Here is a 19266-nt window from a genome sequence, read left to right as displayed (position 1 = left end):
TTTTTTTTGAGAAGGAGTTTTGCTCTTATTGCCCAGGATGGAGTACAATGGCGCAATCTCAGCTAACTGCAACCTCTGCCTCCCAGGTTCAAACTATTCTGTCTTACCCTCCCAAGTAGCTGGGATTACAGGCACCCACCACCATGCCTGGCTAATTTTGTATTTTTAGTAGAGACAGGGTTTCACCATGTTGGCCAGGCTGGTCTCAAACTCCTGATCTCAGGTGATCCACCTGCCTTGGCCTCCCAAAGTGCTGGGATTACAGGTGTGAGCCATCGCACCTGGCCCAGGTTTCTTTTTTAACCAAAAATGTTTTATTTTCAAGTTGTCTGAAAATCAGATAAGGCATCGTAGATACTGATAAATACATGCATGTATAATTTAATGTGGCAATCACATAGTGATTATCCTTTAAGGTGGGAAATTACTGGGATGAACTGAGCTGAAACCTTTAGCCTAAAACTCCAGATAAAAATTAAAATACAAATTTTTCACTTTTATTTTCCTGGATTTATCAAGCTCTCTGGTTTACTGCTTATGATAGTCCTGGCCCAGGAAAACTGGGTGTGGGAGGGAGGGCGGTCAGGGGAGTGAAGAAGATTGGGGAGCAGAGATTAAAATAAATATGCAAAAGTCACATTACGGTACAAGAAGGGAGAAATGCCTTCAGGGTAACCAGTAAACTGATGTATACAATAGACCTACAGCAAAGTATCATGAAAACACTGGACTAGGGCTGAATACCAAAAGAAAAAAATCCATGCACAGCATGTGACAGGTACTCTTCTTGTGCTAAATTCTTAAGAACCATGTAGATATAGTACAGATTGGTTAAATACATTACTAAAATTCTTTTCAAATTTTAAGCACAAATCTTTGGAATGTCAATACGATTAGGTCAAGAGAACAGATGATAAACTTGAAAAGTTCCTTTGAAATTTGCAAATCCTTAATACTAAGGCTGGTGGAAAAGTAATTGTGGCTTCTGCCATTACTTTTACTAACAGTACTTAGCTAGAAATGAAATAATTTTAGCATTCTAAAGAATTCCACCAAGTCACCCTAATGAAATCTAATAATAATAATCAAAACTGTTGAAGCTAAGAGCCTCAAATAGCAATTTTAATATTAAATGCTGATACGGTTTGGCTGTGTCCTTACCCAAATCTCATCTCAAATTGTAGCTCCCATAATTCCCACATGTTGTGAGAAGGAACTAGTGGGAGATAACTGAATCATGGGGCAGTTTCTCCCATACTGCTCTCATAGTGGTGAATAAAGTCTCATAAGATCTGATAGTTTTATAACAGGTTTCCCCTTTCACTTGGGTCTCATTCTCTCTTGCCTGCCGCCATGTAAGACATGACTTTGCTCCTTTGCCTTCTGCCATGATTGTGAGGCTTCCCCAGCCACGTGGAACTGTGAGTTCATTAAACCTCTTTTCTTTATAAATTACCCAGTCTTGGGTATGTCTATTAGCAGCATGAAAATGGACTAATACAAATGCTTTCCAGAAATTTAGTCTTTTAACCAAAATTCCTTTTAATCTCAGCCCCTATTCAATATCAAAATCATTATCAATCATGCATTTTATAACGTCTAGATTACAAAATGAAATCTTAGATTATGTAGTTAAAACGACAAATTCAATAATTTTATTTAAAATCCTGTTAAATAAGGTCAAAAGCAATTATCAACTTTCATTTAACAAATAATTTTTTAAAATTATAACCTAAAGTCATAATATACATATTTATAGTGACTCAAATTATGTTAGAGGTCACAACTCACTCACCTTGACAAAACTCATCCGAATGGTACACATTTTGGTGAGCTCATATACTGCCTCAAACCCATGGTTGACAGACTGAGCCAGAAGCTGAGCAAACTCCTGATTGTTAAAATTTTGAGGCTGCAGCTGCTAGGAATCTTACAGACAGTGGTGGGATGAAATCCATGATGAAAGTTGCAGTTCCTACTCTGCACAAATATGCTGCTGTCACTGAGGCATTCCGCATATACCTCCCCACCAACATAGTACAGATGAACACCTTAAAAGACAAGCATCACAAGAGTCAGGTTAAAGAATCAGTATAATGAAACCAAATAGACTGTATGGAGCAACGAAGTACCCATTAATCCACAGCAAACTTCCAACAGTCTTTAGACAGAAGTTACCACTAGATGGCCTTCTGCTGCCAAAGATAATCAAGAGGTTAACGTCTGCCTGCATCTACAAGAGTGAAGCCTCAAATGGGCAGCATATTAAGTTATCCATTTTAGGTTGTTCTCTTTTCCTTTTCCAACAATTATTTATCATCTCTATAAGAGAAAGAGAGGACTAAAAAACCCAAACCTTCTTTTGATGAGTCCTTTCAAACAAATGCTCAGTGCTATCAACCATCATAAACAGTCATTTGACAGACTTTTGCACTCTTTGTGCTAACAAAGTGGACAGCAATACTAAAAAAAACCCAAAGTTACATATATAATTTCAGGTCACAAGAAGAGCTTTGAAATGGCAGATTTATCTTACTTAAAATTTATATTTAAAAATATNCGGTACAAGAAGGGAGAAATGCCTTCAGGGTAACCAGTAAACTGATGTATACAATAGACCTACAGCAAAGTATCATGAAAACACTGGACTAGGGCTGAATACCAAAAAGAAAAAAATCCATGCACAGCATGTGACAGGTACTCTTCTTGTGCTAAATTCTTAAGAACCATGTAGATATAGTACAGATTGGTTAAATACATTACTAAAATTCTTTTCAAATTTTAAGCACAAATCTTTGGAATGTCAATACGATTAGGTCAAGAGAACAGATGATAAACTTGAAAAGTTCCTTTGAAATTTGCAAATCCTTAATACTAAGGCTGGTGGAAAAGTAATTGTGGCTTCTGCCATTACTTTTACTAACAGTACTTAGCTAGAAATGAAATAATTTTAGCATTCTAAAGAATTCCACCAAGTCACCCTAATGAAATCTAATAATAATAATCAAAACTGTTGAAGCTAAGAGCCTCAAATAGCAATTTTAATATTAAATGCTGATACGGTTTGGCTGTGTCCTTACCCAAATCTCATCTCAAATTGTAGCTCCCATAATTCCCACATGTTGTGAGAAGGAACTAGTGGGAGATAACTGAATCATGGGGGCAGTTTCTCCCATACTGCTCTCATAGTGGTGAATAAAGTCTCATAAGATCTGATAGTTTTATAACAGGTTTCCCCTTTCACTTGGGTCTCATTCTCTCTTGCCTGCCGCCATGTAAGACATGACTTTGCTCCTTTGCCTTCTGCCATGATTGTGAGGCTTCCCCAGCCACGTGGAACTGTGAGTTCATTAAACCTCTTTTTCTTTATAAATTACCCAGTCTTGGGTATGTCTATTAGCAGCATGAAAATGGACTAATACAAATGCTTTCCAGAAATTTAGTCTTTTAACCAAAATTCCTTTTAATCTCAGCCCCTATTCAATATCAAAATCATTATCAATCATGCATTTTATAACGTCTAGATTACAAAATGAAATCTTAGATTATGTAGTTAAAACGACAAATTCAATAATTTTATTTAAAATCCTGTTAAATAAGGTCAAAAGCAATTATCAACTTTCATTTAACAAATAATTTTTTAAAATTATAACCTAAAGTCATAATATACATATTTATAGTGACTCAAATTATGTTAGAGGTCACAACTCACTCACCTTGACAAAACTCATCCGAATGGTACACATTTTGGTGAGCTCATATACTGCCTCAAACCCATGGTTGACAGACTGAGCCAGAAGCTGAGCAAACTCCTGATTGTTAAAAATTTTGAGGCTGCAGCTGCTAGGAATCTTACAGACAGTGGTGGGATGAAATCCATGATGAAAGTTGCAGTTCCTACTCTGCACAAATATGCTGCTGTCACTGAGGCATTCCGCATATACCTCCCCACCAACATAGTACAGATGAACACCTTAAAAAGACAAGCATCACAAGAGTCAGGTTAAAGAATCAGTATAATGAAACCAAATAGACTGTATGGAGCAACGAAGTACCCATTAATCCACAGCAAACTTCCAACAGTCTTTAGACAGAAGTTACCACTAGATGGCCTTCTGCTGCCAAAGATAATCAAGAGGTTAACGTCTGCCTGCATCTACAAGAGTGAAGCCTCAAATGGGCAGCATATTAAGTTATCCATTTTTAGGTTGTTCTCTTTTTCCTTTTCCAACAATTATTTATCATCTCTATAAGAGAAAGAGAGGACTAAAAAACCCAAACCTTCTTTTGATGAGTCCTTTCAAACAAATGCTCAGTGCTATCAACCATCATAAACAGTCATTTGACAGACTTTTGCACTCTTTGTGCTAACAAAGTGGACAGCAATACTAAAAAAAACCCAAAGTTACATATATAATTTCAGGTCACAAGAAGAGCTTTGAAATGGCAGATTTATCTTACTTAAAATTTATATTTAAAAATATATATATTCCTTTGCAAGATGTGAGGGCAAAAAACAAGAATTTTAAAAATACATAAATATGTGGAAATAGTTTTAACATTAAATATTCAAATTATATAACTAAAGATAGTCACCTAGTATTTTCCCAACATATCCCTCCACCACCTCAAAACTAACTCATGAAAGAAAAGGTCCCAGAACTATATGCTGGGGAAAAAGAAAAAACTGATTCTAGAATTTCAAAATTCACAAAATAGATTTCCCTTAAATTACTTCTACTGTGATGGAAGAAAAAAATAAAATAAATGCCTAAAAATGAGGCGCTTCGCTGAAAAAAACTAAGGCAAGTTGGCGGTAAGCTCAAAAGACAATGAGAACTTTGTTTCTCAACTTATTTTTGGCCATAGGATTTTTTTAAATCACTTCTATAAGAAATTCTACACAATGATATTTATTTACCTTTTGTTCCTATTTTGGACCAAGATTCCCTCAAGTTAAAGAAGCAAAACGCAGCAAGGGGTAAAAACAAAACGTCTCAAGAAATAGGCAATACACTCTACCTGGGATGGGTTTCCTTCCTGATCACTTGATGCATGAGACTTTGACATTTTATTGCAGTATGAAAAGGGCCCAGTTTGTTGTGGCAACTATCTTGCAGGACAAATTATTAATAAAACTTTATTGCCTAAATTTAAAAGATGGGAGCAGTGGTGGTGAAGCTACTGGAACATCATTCACACTAGATTTCCCATTTCTAATTCCACTCCTCTCACATCATAGTAACCCTTACAAGTCATCTCAAACCAAAATACTCCACAAATACCTTAATTACAAAATTCCAATCCTTCACCAGCATTCATACACAATATTCCACAAATATGTGTCATGTATTTATACTGAGGCACTCTTCTAGCTACTGGAGATACTGTTGTGAACAAGGCAAGTTCCTGTACAGCTTATGTTCCAGTCAGGGTAACACTCAAAAAACAAAGTGGTAGTATGATTTCAGAAACTTAGCACTGGGAAGAGAAACTAAGCAGGACAAAAAAATGAGGGAAGATCATGTCTTTATTTGATTAACACATTCTTCAATATTGGCAACTTAACGCAGAGCCCATGTGTTAAACTTCTTTGTATGTTTCTAGCACCTTTCACAACGCATGGTTCATGGCAAGTAAAACAAATGATTGAATTTGATTAAATGTAGGAAAATGACAAGATTACCTTTTCCAATATGTCGCCTAGTGTTTTCAATTGTCGAATTACGATTAACGTTTGACAACAAACCCAGGCAGAATCTACTTTTGTTATTTGAAGGATCTGTGAATCCATCTACTAACACACTAGTAGAAGATGCATGAAAAGCTTCTCCAACACGATTGTTTAATTCATAGTAGACTATTGAACACCAATGTTTAGGCTCTTCATAGGCAACAGGCTGAACATCTGTGAACAAACCAGACAGAGAAAAAGTTTAATAAATATCAGAAACTTAGATTGTCCATGTGCTTATCTTTTAACCCAACCCAAGTATTACATGAAAATGAAAATGTTCAGATATTTCACAAGTCTCACTGTCCTTCCTGCTGTGAATCTATACGCAAAAACAGGCACTAGAAATCGGCTTGAATATGACAATTTAAAAAATTATAGAAATACCAGGATTGGCAATAGTCTTAGCTTGCTCGGGCTATAAAATACCGTAAGGCTGAGTGGCTTAAACAACAAATTTATTTCTCACAGGTCTGGGGGCTGGGAAATCCAAGATCAAGGTGCCAGAAGATTTGGTAACTAGAGAGGACCTGCTTCCTGGCTTGCAGACAGCTGCCTTCTCACTGTGTGCTCATATGGCCCCTCCTCAGTGCATGCTCTTAGAGAAAGATCTGTTTCTTTTCCTCTTCTTATAAGGGAACTAATCTCATTATGACAATCCCACTCTCAAGCCTAACTATTTCCATCTTCAAATACCATCACACTGGGAGTTAGGACTTCAACATATGAATTTTAGGGAGATTCAACATGGTCCATTAGCATTCCACCCCAGCAACCCAAAATTCACATCCTTCTCACATGCAAAATACACACATATATTCTATCCCAACAGCCCCTGAAATCTTAACTCGTTTCTGCATCAACTCTAATGTAAGCCCAGTATCATCTAAATATCATCTACATAAGATATGGCTGAGACTTGAGGCAAAATTCCTTTCCAGCTGTAAACCTATGAAACCAGGTAAGTTATGTGCTTCAATACTGTAATGGTGGGACAGGTACAGGATAGACGTTCCCACTCCAAAATGGAAAAACAGAAAAGAAGGGAGTGATGATGGGTCAAGAAAGGTGAAAATCTAGCAAAGCAAATTCCATTAGGCCTTAAGGCTGGAGAATAAACCTCTTTGGTTTGACGTTCTACCCTCCCAACCCTCTGGGTAGAGTGAGGGGGTGCCCAGGCCTTGGTTCAATACGTGAATTTTGGGAGGACACAATTCAGAACATAGCAGCAACAACACATTTTAATTGTTTTCTAACATAAACTAATTCGGGTTTAAATTTGAGACAAAAGTTCTTTTCAGAGACCTGATTTAACTCTAATCAGTATCTGTAAAATTATTTTAAACAAAAAGTTAAACTACAAAACTAAGTGAGACTCAGCAAATTAGGAATAGAGGGGAACTTCCTCAGCTTGATACAGAACATCTACAGCTAACATCATACTTAATGGTAGGAAACTAGAAGGTTTTCTGCTAAGATCAAAAACAAAGCAAAGATGCCTCCTCTCCCCCTTTTCAACATCATACTGGAAGTCCTTGCTAATGCCATAAAGAAATAAAAGGTACACAGAGAGGAAAGGAGGAAATTGTCTTTGTTTGCAAAAAACATGATTGTCTATGTAAAAATAAGAAAGAACTGACCAAAAAAATTCCTGGAACTAGTAAGCATTATAGCAAGGCTGCAGGACACAAGGTTAATATGCAAAAGTTGATTGCTCTCCTATACACCAACAATAAACAAATGAAATTTAAAATAACAAAAATAATTATAATTTACATTAGCATCTCCCAAAATTAAATACTTAGGCATAAATATAAAAAAGTAGGAACATGCTCTATGAGGAAGACTACAAAACTCTGATAAAAGAGATCAAAGAAGAACTAAATAAATGCGGAAATACTGCACATTCAAGAATAAGACTCAATATTGTCAAGATGGCAGTGTTTCCCAGCTTAATCTATAGAGTAATAATACCAATCAAAATCCCTGCAAGCTATTTTTTTGGTATAGACAAAATGATTCTTAGTTTATACGCAGAGGTAAAAGCCTCAAAATAGCCAACACGATATGAAAGGAGAAGAACAAATTCGGAAGACTGACACTACTTGACTTTTAAGACTTACTATAAAGATACAGTAATCAAGATCATGATGAAATAAAAGTACAGACAAACAGAACAAAGGAGCAGAACAGAATTTAGAAACAGACCCAAATAAATACAGTCAACTGGTCTTTGACAAAGGAGCATAGGCAATGGAAGAAAAAAATAATATTTTCAAAAAATGATACAGGAAACAACTGGACAGCTACATCAAAAAAGTAAACCTAGACTATACCTTACACTCTTCACAAAACTGACCCAAGATGGATTACAGACCTAAATGTAAAATGCAAAACTATAAAACTCCTAGAAAATAATATAGGAGAAAATCTAGATGACTTTCGATATGATGATGCCTTTTTTTAGGTACAATCCATGAAAGAAAGAATTGATAAGCTGGTCTTCATTAAAATTTAAAACTTTTGCTCGAGAAAGATACTGTCTAGAGAATGAGGAGACCAGCCACAGACTAAGAAAAAAAACATCTGCAAAAGATCTATCCAATAAAGGACCATAATTCAAAATACACAAAGAACTCAAAAACAATCTGATTAAAGTATGGCAAAAGATGTGAACAGGGAACCCACCACAGACTTACAGATTGGTCAAGTAAGCATGTTCAACATGTTGTGTCATTAAGGAATTGCAAATTAAAACAACAATGAGATGCTACTACACACCTATTAGAATGGCCAAAATCCAAAACAATGACAACATCAAATGTTGGTAAGGATGAGGAGCATCAGGAATTCTCATTCATAGTTGGGAATGCAAAATGATACAGCCACTTTAGAAGGCACTTTGGCAGTTTCTTACAAACCTAAACATACTCTTACCATAAAATCTAGCAATCGTGCTTCTTGTTATTCAAATGAGATGAAAACTACATTCACATAAAAAATCTGCACATGAATGTTTATACCAGCTTTACTCATAATTGCTCAAACTCAGAAGCAACCAAAAGGTTCTTCAGTAGGTGAACGGATAAACAAACTGTGGTACAACCAAGACAATGAAATAGTATTTGGTGCTGTGATGGTTAGTATTGAGTGTCAAACTGATTGGATTGAAGGATGCAAAGTATTGTTTCTTGGGTGTGTCTGTGGGGCTATTGCCAAAGGAGATTAACATTTGAGTCAGTGGACTGGGAGAGGCAGGCCCACCCTCAATTTGGGCAGGCACCACCTAAGCAGCTGCCAGAGTGGCCAGAATAAAGCAGGCAGGTAGAAGATGGAAGAGCAGACTTGTTGAGTCTTCCGGCCTTCATCTTTCTCCTGTGCTGGATGCTTCTTGTTCTCAAACATCAGACTCCAAATTCTTCAGCTTCTGGACTCTTGGACTTATACCAATGGCTTGCCAGGGGCTCTTGGGCCTTTGGCCACAGACTGAAGGCTGCACTGTCGGCTTCCCTACTTTTGAGGTTTTGGGCTCAGACTGATCCACCCCTGGACTCCTTGTTCCTCAACTTGCAGATGGCCTATCATGGGACTTTACCTTGTGATCATATGAGTCAATTCTCCTTAATAAACTCCCTTTCATATATATTACATATATCCTATTAGTTCTGTCCCTCTAGAGAACCCTAACGGAGGTGCTAAAAAGAAATGAGCTATCAAGCCATAAAAAGACATGGAGAAACTTAAATGCATATTACTAAGTGAAAGAAGCCAGTATGAAAAGGTTACATACTGTATGATTCTAACTACAACATTCTGCAAAAGGCAAAACTATAGAGACAGTAAAAAGATCAGTGGTTGCAAAGGGTTGTGGGGAAGGAGAGGTGAACAGGCAGAGCATAGATAATTTTTAAGAGGTAAAAAATGATTCTGTATGATAGCATAAGGGTGGATACATGTGTTAAAAACCCACAGAATGTACAAAAACCAAGAACAAACCCCACTTGATAATAATCATGTGTCAATGGAAGCTTACTGACTACAACAAATGTACCACTCTGGCGAGGGATGCTGATAATGGAGGAGGCTGTGCCTGTGTGGGAGAAGAGAGTATGTGAGAATTTTCTGTACCTTCCACTTAATTTTGCTGTGAACCAAAAACTGAACTAAAAAATAAAGTCTATAAAGAAAGAAAGAAAGAAAAAAAAAAACAACTAAATGAACATTATCTTTGGGTAAATAGAGGTATATGTTTAAATTTTACATGCCAGAATTGCCTACAGAAAAAGTTTTAAAAACAATATAAAATACTGGCCAAACTCATTAATATAAAAGTCAGTATCTCAATTGACACAAAGCATAGAAGAGACACTTGGAAGCTCTACATCCCAGCACCTTTCCTGGAGCTGAAATCAAGGAAAGAAATCACAGACCCTCAATTCTCTTTCAAAAAAGGAGGAATATGGCTGGGTGTGGTGGCTCACATCTGTAATCCCAGCACTTTGGGAGGCCAAGGTGGGCAGATCATCTGAGGTCAGGAGTTCAAGACCAACTTGGCCAACATGGTGAAACCCCGTCTCTACTAAAAATACAAAAATTAGCCAGGTGTGGTGGCACGTGCATATGATAATCCCAGCTATTCAGAGGCTGAGGCACGAGAATTGTGAGCCGAGATTGTGCCGCCGCATTCAATGCTGGGTGGCAGAGCAAGATTCTGTCTCAAAAAAAAGGGGCAGGAATAAAATAACACCAAGGAAAACGTAAGAGTAATCACATGGTCTATGTACAAAATTTAAAATAATTGGTTAACTTTTTTTTTTTTTTTTTAGATGGAATTTCGCTCTGTCACCCATGATTGAGTGCAGTGGCACAATCTCAGCTGACTGCAACCTCCACCTCCCAGGTTCAAGTGATTCTCCAGCCTCAGCCTCCCGAGCAGGTGGGATTACAAGCACCCAAAAGCACACCCGGCTAATTTTTGTATTTTAGTAGAGATGGGATTTCACTATGTTGGCCAGGATGGTCTTGAACGCCTGAGCCTCAGGTGATCTGCTTGCCTTGGCCTCCCAAAGTGCTGGGATTACAGGAGTGAGTGAGCCACTGTGCCCAGCCAACTTTTTTTTTAATAGAATAGTTTAACTTTTAAAACTCAATTCTGAGTTTTATATGACAAAGAATTCAGATGAGAAGAGGAGAAAATAAATCATTTCTGAGTATTCAATGGCAAAGGATGCAGATGAGAAGGAAGAGAGGAAAATAAACCAATGTAAACCCATACAGAGAGTCTTAAGAGCTCAGATTTTAAAATTTATACATGTAGAGGCCCATAACCAAAGACAGGTACAAATGAGTCGCAGGAAGTTATAAGACTAGCATCAGGAAGACTAGAGCTAAGAACGAGCAGAAGGTTACAGAAAAAAAAAAAAAATGGTAGACAAAACTAAAAAGGCAATTTTGGTTAAAAGGAAAAGAAGAACCAGAAAAGCACTGCCTCTGCTCAGGCAGAAGACATACTGTTGCTAACAGGTGGTTCCAGGCATTGCCATTTAACTTTGATTTTCTTTTTGTCACTTGTCAAAATGAAAGGAGGAAATACACATAATCTGACTGAAATGAGAAGAAATTCTAGTGAAAAAAGATATCTACAAGAGTGAGAAAATGTGAGTATCAAGTTCCTCTAAAGGGGCTCAGCTGTTTGGCTGACACAAATTACATTCCAATGGACATCTAACATATAACACTATCAAATGGCACTATGATCTCTGGAAAATCAGGAGAAAAGAAAAGGAAAAGGTTAAGTGGAGTAAATACAGTCCATATTTTCAAAAGGAGAATAATCATACTATTTATTGTGTATGGCCCAATGTTGTGTGCCAAGATCATTACATGTATTGTCTCATTTAATCAACATATTAATAATTCCAGTGTATCATCCCTATTTATTTTATAAATGAGGAACCTCAGGCTTAGAGACTTAAAAACTACCTATATTGCAAAGCAAATAAGTAGAGAAACAGGAATTCAAATCCAGAAATTCATGTTCTATTTTATCATAAATGAAGGTAGATTTTTATGAATTATAGGCAAATTAACATAATGAGATTTCTTGATAAATTCTAGACATTATGTAAACATTAACAAAACCATAAGAGGTCTGGAAATTTAACTGCTCCTAGGAATACAGAGCACTCAGTACAACACACATTCAGTATTATCACAAACATAGAAAATGCATAAAAACACATTGTTTTAAGAAACGTATAAAATAGCAGTACATATTTCTAAACTTGTGACAAACTAAGGAGGTTTAGGTCTCAAAGTGGCATTAAAGCCACAATGACATCATAAAGATAAAAAATTTTCATTTGTCAATTATCAAAAAAAAAAAAAAAAAATACAGAACAACCCACAATGAGATATCTCTTCATATAAATTAAAATGGTCAATGTCTACAAAACAGAAAACTAGTGCTGGTGAGGATGTGAATATGGAACCTGTGTGCACTGTTGCTGAGAATATAATATGGTACATCCACTGTGGAAAACAGTATGGCTGTTCCTCAAAAAATTATAAATGTAATTACCATGTAATCCAGTAATTGTACTTCTGGTATGTACTCAAAAGAAATGAAAGCAGGATATCGAAGAGATATGTGTATGCACATATCCACAGTAGTATTATTCACAATAGCCAAAAAGTGAAAGCAATCCAAGTGTTTATCAATGGATGAATAAACAAAATTTGGTATGTACATACAATGGAATATTACTCAGCCTTAAAAAAAGATGAAATTCTGACATTGCTACAACATGGATGAGCCCTGAGGAAAAATCAGTCAGTCACAAAAAATAAACAAACATTGTATGATTCCATTCATATGAAGTACTTACTTAAGGGTGGTTAAAATCATAGGGATTAGAAAGTAGAGTGGTGGTTGCGAAGGGCTGGTGGAAAGGGAGAATAGGAAATTTTTATTTAATGGGTATAGTTTCAATTTTACAAGGTGAAAAGAGCTATAGAAATGGATAGTGGTGATGGTCACACAACATTATAAATGGATTTAATGACACTGAACTGTACACTTAAAAACAGTTAAGATGGCAAACTCTATGTTATGTATAGTTTATCATAATTTAAAAAAAAAAAAAAACACACACACACAGTAAGACTCCATCTCAACAACAAAAAAATTGGCCAAGCATGGTGATGCATGCCTGTAGTCCCAGCTACTCAGGATGCTAACGCAGAGAAGCACTTGAGCCCTGGAGTTTGAGGTTGCAGTGAGCTATGATCACGCCACTGCACTCCAGTCTGGACATGACAGAGCAAGACTCTGCCTCTAAAATAAATAAATAATTTAAAAATTAAAAACAAAACAAAACAACAAAACTAGGGGAAAACCTTTATAGGAAAGCTTTAGTAATCAAGACTATGAGGTCTAGATACGTAAGTAAACAGAGTCCTGAAATAAACCCTGGCATTTACAGTCAATTGATTTCTGACAAAGATGTTAATTCAACAAAGAAATGATACTCTTTTCAACAAATGGTAAAGCCAACTAGATTTCTATATGCAAAAACTTAATGTAGACATTTACCATATACCACACACAAACTTAACTCAAAAGGAACCACTGACCTAATGTAAGAGCTAAAACTATAGAACTTCTAAAATAAAACATAAAATAATATTTTCATGACCTTGGGATAAACAAAAATTTCTTGAATCCAACACCAAAAGCATAATCTAGAAATGAAAAAACTGACAAAATGGATTTCATCAAAATTTAAAGCTATTACACCTCAAAAAGACATCATTAAGAAAATGAAAAGAAATCCACAGACTGAGAGAAAATATTTGCAAATCATATATCTGATAAAGGATTCATATCCAGAATATATAAAAAATTCTTACAACTCAATAGACACATCAAAGAAGATACATAAATGGCCAACAAGTACATTTAAAAAATGCTCATCATTATTCATTAAAGAAATGCAAATTAAAACCACAATAAGCACTTGACACCCACTAGAATGGCTATAATTAAAAAGTCAGACAATAACAGGTGTTAGGAGGATGTAGAGAAAATAGAACCCTCATACTTTGCTGGTGAGAATATAAAATGGCACTGCCACTTCAGAGAAGTTTTATAGTTTTCTTAAGTAGTTAAACTTACAATGTTATTCAGCAATTGCACTCCTAGATATCTATCCAAAGAAATAAAACAACGCCCACAAAAAGACTTACACGCGATTTTGTTTTTTTTTTTTTGAGATAGAGCCTCGCTCTGTTGCTCAGACTGGAGTGCAGTGGCATTATCTCAGCTCACTGCAACCTCAGTCTCCTGGGTTCAAGTGATCCTCCTGTCTCAGCCTCCCGAATAGCTGGGATTACAGGCATCTGCCACCAAGCCCAGCTAATTTTTTATCTTTATTGTATTTTTAGTAGAGACAGGGTTTCACCATATTGGCCAGGCTGGTTTTGAACTCCGGACCTCAAGTGATCCACCCGCCTCGGCCTCCCAAAGTGCTAGGATTACAGGTGTGAGCCACTGTGCCCGGCCGCAAATGTTTATAATAATCAAAATATGGAAACAATTCAAATGCCCACTGACTGGTGAATAAATGGGATATATTCAAATAAAGGAGTACAGTTCATCAATAAAAAGGAACAAACTATTGATACATGCTACAACATGGATGAACCTTGAAAACACACTAAGTGAAAGAAGACTACATTATTATGTGATTCCAATTATATAAAATGTTCAGAAAACATAAAATCTACAGGTACAGAAAACAGATTAGAGGGTATGTGGAGCTGAGGATAGGAGGATAGACTGCAAATACACAGAGAAACCTTTTTAAAGAGTTATGGAAATGTTCTAAACCTAGACTGTGGTGCAAAGCTTTGTGTATTTACCAAAATCTTTGAATCATACACTTAAAACAGAAAAATTTTATAGCACATAAATTATACCTCAATAAAGCTGTTTTAAAAAAGTAGCCAATAAGTTAAAACAACTACTACCACAAAATAAATGAAGTGAGTACTTCTCTTACCTCTGCTGGATATACTGGGCATAATCTGAGGAATCATATTATTGCTTGTATCCATAGGCTGGGAATTATCTTGACCCATCTGATCATCAGGTGGCATATAGGCAGGAGGAGGTGTATCAGCTAAGAGGAAAAAAATAATAGTTAAAATCTTCATTCTGCTTAAGATTACCAGCAAGCTTCATTACTGAACATCACACACACAAAAATGTTGGATACTATCCTAGAGCAAGGGAAAAGGAGAACAGACAGCACACCTAATAGCAATTGAAAACCTACTACAAGTCCACATTTATTTAGCCCAGATCCCTGGTAATCCAGGATACAATGATCAGTCCAAAAATTCACTAAAACAAAATTCAAGGTCGAGAATTTTGCCTTTATTTTTATGTGTTCAGAGAAACTGCAGCTATTACAAATCAATCTGAAGGACAGATAATCCTCATTTGGGTATATATATATACTATAGAGACACCTTTAAATTATTAAGATCAGCACATACTGTATACTGTCATTTAAAACTGGAAAGTAAGACTATGTCCTTTCAAAATTTGCCATCAATACTAACAGCAATTGTCTAATGCTTGTGAAACATCCAAACATGGCTGTTGCATCCTATTAAATGGTTAGGTAATTCACTTAGGAAACTAAATGTTAACCAGAAAATCTTTTGAGTTTCAACACTCATAGTTGAAAATGTTTGCAAAAGCTACAGCTATACTTTTTTGTCTCAGTAACTATAAATAAGAACCGAATTTGTCTTTTATCCCAATGTTTTGTACAGGATGTATTTTGACACAGAACTACAATCAGCACTGAATCTAAGATAAACTATGAAAATTTGTTTTTGAGTAAATTCCTAATAGCAAGTTAAAGAGCTGGCACTCAACTTCTCTTCAAAAGAAAAAACTGTATTACCAACTGATATTTTGATGCAGTAGAGAAATCACAAAGGATATACCGTAGGTCCTCGAATAATGTTTTGTTCAATATTGTTTTGTTCAGCTGCATTTTGTTATGACATTGATGAGAAAAAAAATCCATTCCCAGCCAGGGACACTGTCTGTGTGAGTCTGAACATTCTCCCTATGTTTGCTTTGAGTTTTCTCTGGTTACCCTAGTTTCCTCTCACATCCCAAAGACATGCACATTAGATGAACTGGCATGCATGTCTAAACAGTCCCAGTGTGAGTGCAGGGGTGTGTGAGTGCACTCTGTGATTTAATCATGTCCCTTTCAGGACTGGTTTCCACCTTGTGCTCTGAGTTGCTGGAATGCGCTCTGGCTACCTATGACCGTGAATTAGAATAATTAAGTAAATAACTGTCTTAGTTGTTTTTATTGATCTTTCTTAAATATATGCACAGCTCACATTTATTTCAATGTTTAATATTAGAAGAATTTTGGGTCTTTATTTATAAATTTAGTGATATTTTTGTGACCAGAAATATACCACAAGAACTTAACGCTTGTTTATATCAACTAGCCTATGATAAAACTGGCTTTGTAATATGCTGTTTCAGTTAAAGTCATAGTTTCCAAGAAGTTATTAATGACATTAAGTGAGGACTTACTGTACTTACATATGCAGCTATTACAAATCAGCAGTAGGTGTTCAAATATTTGACAGTGACATAATGATATGTCCATATATGACATGCCATTAACAAAATTTAGTAACTTCACAAAATCTACTTATCTTTCTCCAGTGAAATCAGTTCATCAGTTATCTAACTAAAGATAACCAGGATTCATTTTAAACTTCTAAAGTCTTAAATAATTTGAAAAGCCACACAGTAAAGTTGAAAGAACATAGACTTTAGAGTTAGACAAACCTGGGTCTGAACCTCTAGTTCTTAGCTCTACCCTAGGTAAGGTACTTAAAAGTTTAAAATTTACTTTAGAATTTCTTTTTCCATCTGTAAAACAGGAATATCTATCTCACATAGTCATTCTGAATATTAAATTTAATATATAAAAGACAATAAATGGTACTGAGTGTCATAAAATATAAGAAAATATTTAAGTCAAATAGGGCTACTTCCATTTTTTAAACATATGGTACTTGCCAAAATAAAATCTAAACTCTTCTGGAAATCAAACAATTACCTAAAAAATAAAGAGTCAGAAACAGCTATACCTTGGCATGTAACAGTTCACCCAGAGGGCCCACAGTAGGAATAACTGTGATTGTCAGAGATTTTTTTTTTTTTTTTTTTTTTTGGTATCAATAAAATAAAGTCTTACCTGGGAGCTGAAATGGACTTCCTGGTCCAGAACTTGCTGGGGAGTTGGGGTATGTGCTGCTAGCAGGAGAAGGGGGATAAGGGCTGTTTGGAGATAAGGGAAAAGGAGTGTTGTTGGGCTGGTGGAAAGAATCTGGAAACGTGGCATTTTGTGGCATGTGTGGTTCATTGTGGCTCAGGTTCCTAAACTGAACCAGAAGGCTGTGTTGTGGATTGAATTCGTTATGACGAGGCACTAATACTGGAGGTAAGACTGAAAAACAAAAATCAAAAGTCATTTGTCAGGAATGACTAAACATATGCCCCATCCACACTAAGGGGTTGGTACAAAGGATTCATGTAAAGCTAAAACTGTAAACCTATTAAAACAATTTAATTTTAGAAAGGGTTGTTTCATAGAGCCCTGAATCTCTATTTAGATAATAACCGAATCCAAAACTCTGTAAGCATTTAGCCTGCATAAGGTACCCTGGAAGACAGAAAATCCAGAAAAAGATACCATACTCCTATCCTATGAGATAAAGGATATTAAAAAACAACCATAAAACAGAGAATTTAGCACAACGGGAGTTAAACAGAGGTGATGTTCCCAGCTAGCAGAGAATCAAACAAAATACTGTAAGAAAAAAACATACCTGACTGAACCTTAAAGATACAGGAGGATTTCATAGGGGAGTGCTGGGGCTGGGAAGAGGTAGAAGAGGAAGGTGGCAGAGGAGATGAGAAAATCAGCTGGCCTACGTACTGAACAAGGAGTTAAGACTACAGAGTGAAGTTGGAACCTGTTATGTGAATGCCCTAAAAACGTCCACATCTCCAATTATGAACACTTTGATCTTTCTTAGTTTGAAAGATCTCATGTTTTACGTTGCTCAGCATGGTTTTCCATACTGAAAATGGTAATATGCTCTAGGTAAAAGCCTTCCAATCAAAAGCAGTCTTCTAAATATGACCACAATGAAAATATACACAACAAAGCCTAAACATTTTTAACAGATACATTTTTAAGAGATAAACTTTATTCAAATATTCACCTTCTTTAAAGACGCAAGTGACCAATCACATTCAAATATCTGATTACCTTTCCCTACAGGAAACTGAAACAAACCTGATTCTTCAAACATTTACAATTCATCTCATTAACAACTGTCCTGTATCTGTCAATGTAATTTCACTTAGAAAAATCTCAACTTGATTCCGTTATCATTCAGCATCAACAAAATGAGTTTGTTTTTAAGCTACCTAAGTCATACTTCACCTCCCTGAAGTAGGGATGTACCCAACGATTCAGTGTTTCTGTTAAGTCAGTATTTGTGCTATTTTTGTCTATTGTTTCATTTCATTCTACCACATTAGTATACTAAATATGTGGTTAACATCTGACTACAATTGTTTTGTTCTACTGTGTGTTAACAACTGCTATTCCCCTTACAGAACAATGAGGCAGCTGCCATTGGAGAGGAGGGCATTAGGCAGCAAGAATTTCTACATATAGCAGGCTAGCAATCTGAGAGACTTAGTGAGATAACTACTCAGGAATTCAGTTCAGTATGAATTTCTTTGCTTCTTTTTTTTTTTTTTTTTAGAAGCATGCTAAAATTACTGGTTTCTCTTTTATTTGTACATTATCTATGCACATGATTTTAAAAAATTATTTTATATTCATCCAAAATAATGTTAATATGTGGACAGTTTAAAAAAAGAATGCTATTAGAGATTACAACAAAAACTGCAATTCCTAGCCCCCTCCCATATACTGTTTCTATAGAAAACAAATTTAAACTCTTAGCCATCTCTTAAAACATTTACTTTGTGTACTGCTAAATAACATGCTTATATTGCTACTATTAGTCAAGATATTATTTGCAGACTTGCTCTTAGGGCAAATGAGGCAGCTTTCTTATGTTATTCTATCCCACTCCCATCTCCAAAATAGAGTTAAATATAACATTTTGCTTAAATCAATAGCCAGTATTCATATACATGTAATCCATTGCTGAACCAAGTGTACTATGAGTCTACTTTTTCTTGAATAGTGTTTTCACTACAGTTAACCATTGCCTTGTTTCTTCAGTTAAGTACATTCCACTAATATTTCCAGAATTCCAACAAATCTGTTAAATGCCTATCATTACTATTTCTTGGATATAACAAATCATCAAATAATGTTTTCACTCCATGTTTTCCCTTGGTTCTTCCATCTTTTTTTTTTTTTTTTTTTTTTTTT

General features: G+C 35.7%; 1 protein-coding gene across 7 annotated transcripts in view; it reads right to left on the bottom strand.

The window, feature by feature from the left end:
* The window catches only part of SMAD5 (SMAD family member 5), a 56830-nt gene that overhangs the window by 6510 nt on the left and 31054 nt on the right, over positions 1-19266 (bottom strand). For all 7 annotated transcript variants that reach the window (XM_017854183.1, XM_017854188.1, XM_017854185.1 and 4 more), the window contains 4 exons: positions 17041-17292; positions 14797-14916; positions 5687-5908; positions 3717-3973 (listed from right to left, as the gene is read on the bottom strand). In XM_017854183.1, the coding sequence (XP_017709672.1) occupies positions 3717-3973; positions 5687-5908; positions 14797-14916; positions 17041-17292 (851 nt within the window). The remainder of the gene's footprint in view (positions 1-3716; positions 3974-5686; positions 5909-14796; positions 14917-17040; positions 17293-19266) is intronic.

This window comes from Rhinopithecus bieti, unplaced genomic scaffold (assembly GCF_001698545.2).
Source record: "Rhinopithecus bieti isolate Rb0 unplaced genomic scaffold, ASM169854v2 scaffold_38728, whole genome shotgun sequence".
Lineage (NCBI taxonomy): Eukaryota > Metazoa > Chordata > Mammalia > Primates > Cercopithecidae > Rhinopithecus > Rhinopithecus bieti.
The sequence above is the reverse complement of the archived record's forward strand: the minus strand, read 5'-3'. Positions and strand labels throughout refer to the sequence as shown.